Below are 10,054 nucleotides of genomic sequence, written 5' to 3'. Positions count from 1 at the left end.
CCTGTTAAAAGGGAGTTTTTCCTTCCCACTGTCGCCAAAGTGCTGCTCATAGGGGGTCATATGATTGTTGGGCTTTTCTCTGTATCTATGAAGCGCCTTGAGGCGACATTTGTTGTGATTTGGCGCTATATAAATAAAATAAAATTGAAATTGAAATTGACACGGGGATACAGCAACTAAGGATACACAGAGATGCTGCCAGGGGAGACAGAGCAACTAGAGGAGACAGAGACATAAACCATAAGACAGAACTCAAAGAAACCAAAGACTAGAAATGATAAATAATAAAATAAACTCAAAAACCCCGGGTCAACGACGCAGGCATCCTAACAAAATCACAACAACAGTCACCTCAAGGCGCTTTATACAGTAAGGTGGACTCTCCAATAATACATACAAAGAAAAACCCAACAATCAGCGTGAGTTCCTGGTTTTGACTCCCTGTGTGTTCTCGAGTCCCCTTGTGTTTTTCATTTTACCCATTGGATTATTTTTGTGTTGGAAACTGGCATCTAGACATTGTAGGGACTACTTTTAGTTGACATAGCTAAGTTGTGAGTGACAGCAGCAAAAACAGACGAGGAAACTAGTTTAACATTTAACCAACAAGTGTGATTAGTGACATGATTGGGTATAAAAACATAATCACAGACATCATAAAGAGGCTGGATTCAGCAAAGATGGAGAAGCGTGCACTGCTGTTGCAAATAGCTTAGCAGTATTATAATAATGTTTCCCAATTTTGTATCTGTGGTGCACAAAATCATTCAGTCTCTGCACACGAGACAAAGTGGTTTTTAAACCCAAAGGCAGCTTTGAATGAACACAGGTTATTGCTGCATCCACAAACTCAGCTCAAATTCTACTACAAATGCATCTCTGAGCTGTTTAAGAGGCTAAAGCGAGCGCGCCAAACTGTCTTGGGTTTGACCAATCAGAACTGAGCATGGCACAGCAGTTTGCACACCTGTGAAGACGCCATTAATGGTAAACTGTTTATAGGGCATCTGGGTTTTGCATGCATGACTGTGCTGTACGTTTTAAAATCCTACAGCTGGAGAAACTGTGAAAACTGGGCCTCGTCACTTCCTGTTTGTTTGTTTTTCCAACAAGCTGCAGGCATCAACTTCAAAATGAGAATATTTATCAAAACAGTAACGAAATTGTCTTTCAACACTTTTTTATTTGTACTACTACAAAAGCTACTCAGGTTTATATAAGGTATAAATTATCTGTGTTTCTCTTTCTCCGATGAAGAGGGAATAAATGCAGATGTTTAATATTTAACTCGCTACAGTTACAGCTCATTTGTGCCTTCACCACCCTCCAATGGATCTTAGTGACAGTTGCTATTCAGCCAATAATGTTTCATAAAGAATGTCCCATTCCTCTTCCTTTGTCATGAATTTTTAGATTTACAACGAGCCACCTGCCCCAAACTGAAGGACGCATATTAACAGGATCATATCGGGCGTCTCGGAGCGTTTACCCAGGGGTCACAGAAACACACATCTCGCTCCTGTCGGTGCTCAATCTGCCTGCTGCTCAAACGCATTTTTCTGCTGCCTCGTCTCGCTTTAAATGAGGTAAAAGGAATGAATAGCTGCAGGCGTGGATGGTGAATGAAGCGGGAAACACCCATCAATCCACTGCAAGTCTCAACTGAAGGGAGACTCACGGAAGAAGTTAACTTGGATACAAAGTACCAGAGAGAGGTGGGAAGTGAGACACTTTTACCTTCAAATTAAAAGAGAGACGCGCATCGAGCCCAGCGCCAGGTCTGTTACATGGTTACATGTTACATCTGTGTAACTGTGAGAAAACGAGAGGACGCAAAAACCTGTTTAAAATCCGAATCTGACCATCTATAAAATGACGGGCAGTGAATACAGGATGAAAACAGATCTCTAAAAAGAAATCAGACTCTAATTATAAAATAAATACACAATAAATAATTTGCCTCTTTTTTCCAGTAGATTTATTTCTACCTCTAATCTCTTTAGATGACGACACAAGTTAAACTCAACTTCCTGTAAAACACTTAAACTAACTAACTAAACAAGAACTTTGAAAGTTTGTTTGTTTGTTTGTTTGTTTGTTTGTTTTGGGACTTTTTTTTCTTTCATGTTTTCTGGACTGCAGCGCGTGTCTGTGTCTTTACTAAGGTTTACATAAATGAAGCTCGGAGCTGAAACATGATCACGTGTTTGCTCAGCAGCGGCTCACTGAGGCTGCTGATGGTTTGTGGATCCAATGGATTCATCGTCCTACAACATATACAACACGTGTGTTTTGTATGTAACTATTTTAATATTCAATATCGCAAAACTGGACCAATCAAAGCGAGTTGAGACGCCATCAGAATCACAGCAGCGTCTTCGTGTCGTGTTTTATTGTCCTGGTGCGCGCTGGCTCCTTCTGCATAACACGAAACTGACCAAGAAGAATAAAACATGTTGTAGCAAGTTTGTAACTTTATTTTGAAATTTTGAATCGGCAGTCCCGCGCAGCACTGCGTGTAACTTGTCTCGGGGTCGAGAGCGGAGTTGGTGAACGGCGTGAATCAGAGTGGCTGTGGGGACTGCTGCGCTCGCCACACAGCTGTCAGGAGGAGAGCCGCGGAACCTGCAAACTTATGAACTGAGAAGGTAAAGCTGCTCTTTATTCACGCGCCGCACAGTTGTTCCGAAATCAGCTTTGAAAATCTGCGACCCTTTTCTCCCCACTTCCACGCGCCGTGGTGCTGCGGGTGGCGCAGCGTGCAGGCTTCACCTGCGCTCTTTTCAATTAAGAAACTTCCGCTGCTTTTATTTACTGTAATTAAGAGGAGCGGAGAGGGATGGCGTAGCATGTGTTGTGGTGTTTGTTAGCACCGGGCGGCTGTGAAGGAGCGCGCAAAAGACGATTCCACTGATCGCGCAGCGTCCGGGCTTCTCCTCACCGAGGAGCTGCTTTAGCTGTCACTGTGTTCAGATCTTTAGCGGCGCCTTAACACGTGTTAGAAGCTGATCAGCGCCCACAGCCCGAGTCCTTCCTGCATTATTACAAAAACTGGATATTAAATATTTGTTTTCTCCTTTTTTACTTTAATTTCTTCAGAAATATTAAAGCAGCATTGCTCTCAGTAGCTCTATGAATCAAAATCTGTTTGATGGCAGCAGAAACTGTCTTAATACTGGATGAAAATACCAACTTGTGATTGTGAGAAACATCAAACATATCAGAAAATTGGCTAAAGAGCCGAATATTAGAAACAGAAACAGCCTGACTGAGACAAACTGTAGGCGCTGTAACGAACAAGTAACTGCAATTATTTTTATTTGTATTATTTAATTATTTTATTTTATTTTTGAATGTTTCCCTCAGCCATTTGCAGGAGTAAACATGCTTGACTTTATTTACCTTCATTCTTACAGAAGTATTATATCTGATTATAATAAAACTCAGTTCTATAAATGTTTTGAATTTACGACATTATTTCTTTTATATTGATAAAAATACTTTGCTATGGGGTGAAAACTGTGAAAGTAAGCGTAGAAAGACACTTAACACAGTCACAACCCAAAGAAATCTGATGGGAGGGGCTTTGTAGTCCTGCAGTGGCCCAGAGATCAGATCGTCGCGTTTCCATTAAAATCTCCACAAACGCGTCTGCCTTCATATTTCTGCACATTCAGAATATAAACAATGACTGGATTCATAAACATGGACAGAAATGACTGAATTTAACTTATGATAACAGGATGACATGATGTTTTTCTCCATGTCTTCATCTTCTTCACCTTCTCCTCCTCCCTCCTGTTTCTTATCATTACTCCATCCTCCCTCACATCCTGCTTTGTCTTCTTCCTCTTTCTTTCCTCTCTGCTCCTCTTTCTTTCACCTCTCTGTACTCTGTTCTTTCACCTCCTTTGTCATCCTCTCTGGGTTGTCTGACTCCTCTTCTGTTGCCTCCTAATCTCACGCCCCGACCCGTCCTTTCCTGCTCGTTCATTTCTTTTTTACTTCCTCTTTTTTCCACCCTGTTGTCTGCTTTCTCCTCTTGTACTGCTTTACCAATCAGGTGTATCGTGTCCTTCGGTCTGCTGGTATCAGGATGTGGTTCACAGTCAGACTGAGTCTCTGCCTGCTGGGCTTCTTTCTCATCTCTGTGTTCCCTCACGCAGCACAAGGCCAAGGTAAGTATCACTGCTGTCCACTCAAGAGTCAACAATCCCAGTTCACCACACTGGGCCCAAGCAGAGCTTCCCTAATGAAACCCCACAGGGAAAGCCAGAGCTTTCAACCGTGTGCTAAACTGTCAGGATTTGCACATGTATAGATTTTCTTCTGTGTAGAAGAGCGAGGAACTGGGCTGCCTGACGATGTAGGACTAGTCTGGATTTTCAGTCCAAGCTACATCCATCCACTGACTTCCCCAGACTGTTACTTATAGAAGCCAGGATTTAGTGAGTGTTGAACACAGGCCATACGAGGTCTTCCACTTTCTTTTAGATCTCATCATTCCACTGATTGGACCTGATCAGTCCCAAACATGTCGCCTGTAGGTGGCCTCCTAGATATGACGCTCCTTGTTCCTTTCACACCGTTAAATGGGAGCAAAGGTCAAAGTGTTTCCAGGTGAAAACTGCAACAAAACGTTACATTTGGATGTTGTAGGGATTTCATTTGTAACCCAAAGTTACAAATTTCTTCAAAAGAGAATGTGGACCTGACAGCGACGATAAAATGATTGAAAAGGTGTATACAGCACTGAGATGGGGAAACTAGCATGGCGTGACTGAAACAGATCAATTTAAAATAAATCAATAATAGTCATGTGCACCCTTTCACATATTTAAAGCTATCCTACGAAGCTAGTTAATAGCATGAATAGAGATTTTCCATGCACTCCTTTTTGCAACCACTGGAGGTCTCCTATATCTCCAATCTGTCTTTCTCCCTCATGGATAACAGCCCAGTAAGCTGCTAGATGGTGTAGTATCACGCATGTCTTTGGGTTGGTACTCCAAAGACATGCACCGCAGGTTCATTGGTAAGTCTGAATGGGCTAAAAGTGCTACTGATGACTGCATATCATTGACATGTATGGGCTGATACTGACTGATAACAGGTGTTTAATGGGCTGATAACATCAGATTTGATGGATCATTGCCAGAGAAAACAGGGTTTTACAGGCTTTCCATGATGGTAACATCCAGCAGAATCTTCTTGGGCTCAGCGTTTTGGTGTCAAAGAAGCCCAGCGAGGGGCCAAATATATCCATAAAAAGTTGAGGTTGATATCATAACGGTATCAAATGACTAGAAAGCCTGCAGAACCTTTTGTGCTTTAGCGTTCTCCTAAAGTTAATTGCTGGTTGGATAAACCTCGGTGTGGTCCCGCTCTCTAAATCTGAAGCTGTTATACTTGCAGCCACAGTTTCACTCAGCAGGTCACATATCTGAATTTCACTGCGACTGTTTCGATGTGCAGCTTTGTTCTGGAAAAAAGGTTGTTTTTATTCTCTTGATCCTTTTGTCTGTTTCTCTGGGAAAAGCCTCGATGCCAAAGTCGGAATGAGAAAACCAGTTTTGCCGAATCGCTTTGCTGTGGCACGTTTTGTCACCTGTGTTAAAAAATACACACGTGTTCATCTTATTTATGAGTTACCATGGAGTGTTGAAATGACCGTGACAGATGTCTGTGTTAGAAACTGTGAGATCTTCAACAGTCCCGAATCTAAATGTGATTAAGTTTCTGCTGGTTAACGTGGTAACATCAACACGCTTCACCACGACTCTTAAATCAGCAGCTGTTTGTCTTGTTTTCCCTCCTTTTTTAAATCACTCTACGTGCTGACGTTGTCTTTCACCCTGGTTAACCCATTTAGGATTGAATATATTACCTTGTTAGTGAGAGATGACTCTTAATCTTAAACACCATATTTTTCTAGACCTTTTGTCAAGAAGGAAAATGACTGATTGATATTCATGACGTGTCCTGAATTGGCTGAGCTGAATGAGTTTGACCCGACCACACGGATCTCAGATGAAGTTTGGAATCAGCCTTAATGTGTCGAGCGTCACGTCTGCCGGGGAAAAACCCTCTAACATACTAAAGTGTTTTGCTTTGAACACAGTCAGGTACTTGCGCTCCATCCAAACACCTTCTGCATTGGCTAACGTTCAAAGGTTTTTGGCAACACTGAACATGAAGTGTTTCTAAACTTGATGCTGTTCCACAGCCACGCACTCAGGACTCGGGCCGATGCTGTGCCACGCCATAACAGCATGTTGAGAGTGTGAAAGTTCGTCCTGTGTGAAAATGAGCTTACCGTAGTTGCTTTACGGATGATCTGATATCGTCGTGTTGGTGTTGTTCCCAGATCATCATGAAAATGTTGTTCCAGGTTCAACATTGCAATTGACCAATCACATTATTGTGACGTTATTCTTTTGCGCACCAACCCATTCATGCATTTATGAAATTCCAATGTTGCAAGGACAATATCAATTCTGCTTAGCGTTTATTAAAGGGTTAGGGTCAGAGTTAGGGTCCGTTGATCGGCGGACAAAGGCGGTTTCTCGCAGCATAAGTACAGTTTTTTGTTTTACGCCGGTTTTTCCCAAAGTCGGAAAAGTATGACATCACAACATTCTGATTGGTCACTTGCAATGTTGATCCTGGAACAACCTTTAGTATGATGATCTGGGAACAACACCAACACGAGGATATCAGATCGTGCGTTGGTTTACCTTTGTGCCCGCTACCAGGTGACTCGGGTATACCTCGTCATGATTGGCTGGAAGCTTGCCTCTAAAGCTAGGACAGTACATGGGTGGTCTGCTTGCCCACCCACCCTTTACCCTGCACTGTGTTTCATATTAATCCAACTCTAATCTCATTCAGTCACCACCAGTTTGTGGTGCTCGTCTGATATTGTGAATAGTGACAAAGCCGAGTGTTGGAGTACAGTGGTGGAGTCAGAGGGTTCGGTTTTCCTTCTTATTTACAACAATATGTTGAGAAACTCGCCTCGGTGTATTTAACTGTGACACCAAGGCTTCTTTTCATTACCATGAACATTATTACATTATGATTATTTTATTCTATATATAACTGGGAAGTAAATAGAGGTGGGAATCACCATACATCCCACGATACGATATTATTGCGATTTTTTAAAAATATTTTGCGATATTCAGATTCTGTACATAAAGGTAAACTTTATCAATATTCATTTTCTCTAATATCAAAGTCTCACACTCAGTCTTTCTCTCATTTCAGTTTGATTGTTGACAAACTGAACGGTTTGTATTACAGTCTAGTCCAACTTAACTGAATCAACCATCTGGTACAATTATAGCTATTCTGAACTATGCAGTTTATGAAAACTATGCAGCCCCTTCAGCAACTGAAGAATTTGAAAGTAAATTAAAACAAAATATAATTTTACATGAAATAAAAAAGTTTTAAACTTAATTAAAATAAAACATGTCTTAAATTAAAATAAGTAAACTGTCATGTTTATTAAACACATTTGGACAGTGAAGGAATGTCAGGATTCTTGCTCAGAAAAAGGATCAACATGCTCTGAAGTCAGAGCACAAAAACCTTTTTTGTAACAAAATATCGATTTCTGCTGTCCCTGTATCCATACATTATTAGCAAACAAAATATCACCATGCTACAAAGTATCGATTTTTTCCCCCACCCCTAGAAGTAAAACTCTTAATGTGAAACATTTGAGGAAGAGAAACTTGAGAAAGTGAACAGGAAGTGAAACGCTGTCTTTTGTGAGTCCATGTTCAAAATTCACCAAACATGCTTTTTTTAAGGTTTTCAAAGTGTTTTGCACTGGAACAGATCGATTCCTTTAGTGAGGATATTATCCTGATAAGCCTGGAGGGATAATGTCCATATTCACCCGTCGCTCTGCAGAGAGAATAAGTCTAGTAAACAACAGAATAACTCTTTCACAATAAGGAGAGTTGCTAGGTTTTGGCTAAAGTGCGAGTAAACTGAGAGAAACCGCAGCATTCCTCAGTGACGAGGCTATAGTGCGCGAGCCTCGGCTACAGCAGCGACCTGGGAAGAGCTAAAGGTTTCCGAGCAGCTTGGACAGCTCCCTGTGAAACTGCTCGCTGCAACGGCTCTGATTTATTGCAGAGAAGAAGAAACTCTAACATGAAAAGCTGAGGAATGGCTATAATATATCATAAACAAATCCATATCTATTTAAATTATCCATAGATATGAAGCAAAGGAACCATTTCCACTTTTTTCTTCTTCTTCTTTTTCTTTGTGCCATAAAGTTGAGGCTGTTTTAAGAAATTACTCTGCGCTTGTCTTAAATCACCCTCGAGCTCAGCACCTGTCGTTAAAAAAAAAAAAAGGTCAAAGAATGATTTCAAAGGCTCAGTCCCAGCTTTGGAGGAGCTTTTCATTTCTTTGTTGCCTGCAGACATAAAGGAGCAGGTATCTAAACCCGGAGGGGAAACAGGCGTGATGAGTGTGGCCAAATGCCAACGTTGTTCTGAAGTCATTTTAAGGGTTTAGTTAAGAGAACTGCTGGGATTAAAGGGAATGAAATATGTGGAATGATGGTAGGACTGCCAAAGTTATCAAAGTTATTGTTTATTGAGATGTTACTTACAACAATGTGCAAAAGTCTTGACTGTTTCACAGTTTTTTAGACATTGGTTACTTTTTTATTCATTTTCAGACCCGTCTTTGTAACTTACCATTATCAGAGGTTTGTTGAGCCACTTAATGCTGACTTATGATTCATTCAAGCATATAAAAGTGATCTAACCCAAGGGAACATCTTAGCAAAGAGACGTTTTTACATTGTATTTTAAGCCACTTTGTTACAGCCTGTCACAAACCATATGATTTGTTCCCATTTCTTTAGTTGAAACTACAGAAAATGCCAAAGATAACAGTTTGACAGGCATAAAATGGCATTTTTGCACCAACAAGCTGATTCCCAAAATGTTCACTGAAATCTTGGCGTATCTCAGCAGTGTGTCATTAAAAAGCATAGAGGAAATCGAACAAGTGTGGGAGACGAAGAAGCAAGATTCAAAAGAAAACTATTTACAGCAAGTGAAAAGTATCTAAAAGACAGGACACGAGACCTGAGAGATACGTCTGGTTCTTCAGTTGATCCTTTCATTGTTCACTAAAGCATCATCGGAAACGTCTCAGAGGAAGACATTCTTTAGTAAGAGGAACAGGGAGAAAAGGCTGAGGTTTGGCAAACTACAACAGAACTGGACTGAAAATCTGGGGTCACAGGTCTCATAGAGGAATCGCAGTTTGAAGGTTTTGGTTTAAATGAACATCAGTAAGTATTAAAGCAGGTCAGGAAAGTAACTCAGACAGTAACTCTCTAGTGTCTGATTGCAAAGTCAGGATCACAAAACACACTGCCAGTGCAGTAAGGCAGTGGTCCCCAACCCCTGGGCCTCGGACCGGTACCGGGCTGCGAGAGTTGAGGCTCAGGTGTGAAATGTATAGTTTTCAGGGTTTTTATCGGTTTTCAGCATTATTTTGTTATCGTTTTTATCGTTAACTCAGTTTTCCTGGGTCTTTTCACGTGTGTTATGAATAAATCTTCTTTTTTTTCGGTACCTGTTGTTTCTGCGCATGCGCACAACACAAAATTCAGTGGCAAATTGTCCTACCTTTGTGAATATTAGCTAGAAAAATACTCTGACCGGTAAAATTAACTGCCAAACCAACCTACCTTTGTGAATGTCACCTACAAACCTACTTAAACTGCTAAAATTTTGTGGCAAATTGTCCTACTTTTGTTAATCTGAGCTAGAAGCATACTTTAATAGCTACATTTCAGTGCCAAACCATGCTACCTTTGTAAATGTTACCTACAAGCATACTTTAACGGGTAAAATGAAGTGGAAAACCATCCTGGCTGTATGCATATGAGCTACCAGCATACTCTGATGGGCAAAGTTAAGTGGCAATCCGTCATACCTACTTAAATTTGTGCTGAATTACTCTGTGATGCAGAAATGTGCATAAACTACTTACGGTAGGACGTTTTGCC

General features: G+C 40.9%; 1 protein-coding gene across 4 annotated transcripts in view; it reads left to right on the top strand.

Annotated features, from left to right (window-relative positions):
- The first annotated feature begins 2,540 nt into the window (after positions 1–2,540).
- col14a1b (collagen, type XIV, alpha 1b) overlaps positions 2,541–10,054 on the top strand; it is a 191,182-nt gene continuing 183,668 nt past the window's right edge. For all 4 annotated transcript variants that reach the window (XM_087834563.1, XM_087834562.1, XM_087834561.1 and 1 more), the window contains exons 1-2: positions 2,541–2,648; positions 4,064–4,178. In XM_087834563.1, coding sequence (XP_087690689.1) covers positions 4,097–4,178 — 82 coding nt within the window. In that variant the 5' untranslated portion in view covers positions 2,541–2,648; positions 4,064–4,096. The remainder of the gene's footprint in view (positions 2,649–4,063; positions 4,179–10,054) is intronic.

Source organism: Neolamprologus brichardi, chromosome 22, assembly GCF_056152115.1.
Source record: "Neolamprologus brichardi isolate AB-2024 chromosome 22, ASM5615211v1, whole genome shotgun sequence".
Taxonomy (NCBI): Eukaryota; Metazoa; Chordata; class Actinopteri; order Cichliformes; family Cichlidae; genus Neolamprologus; species Neolamprologus brichardi.
The sequence above is the reverse complement of the archived record's forward strand: the minus strand, read 5'-3'. Positions and strand labels throughout refer to the sequence as shown.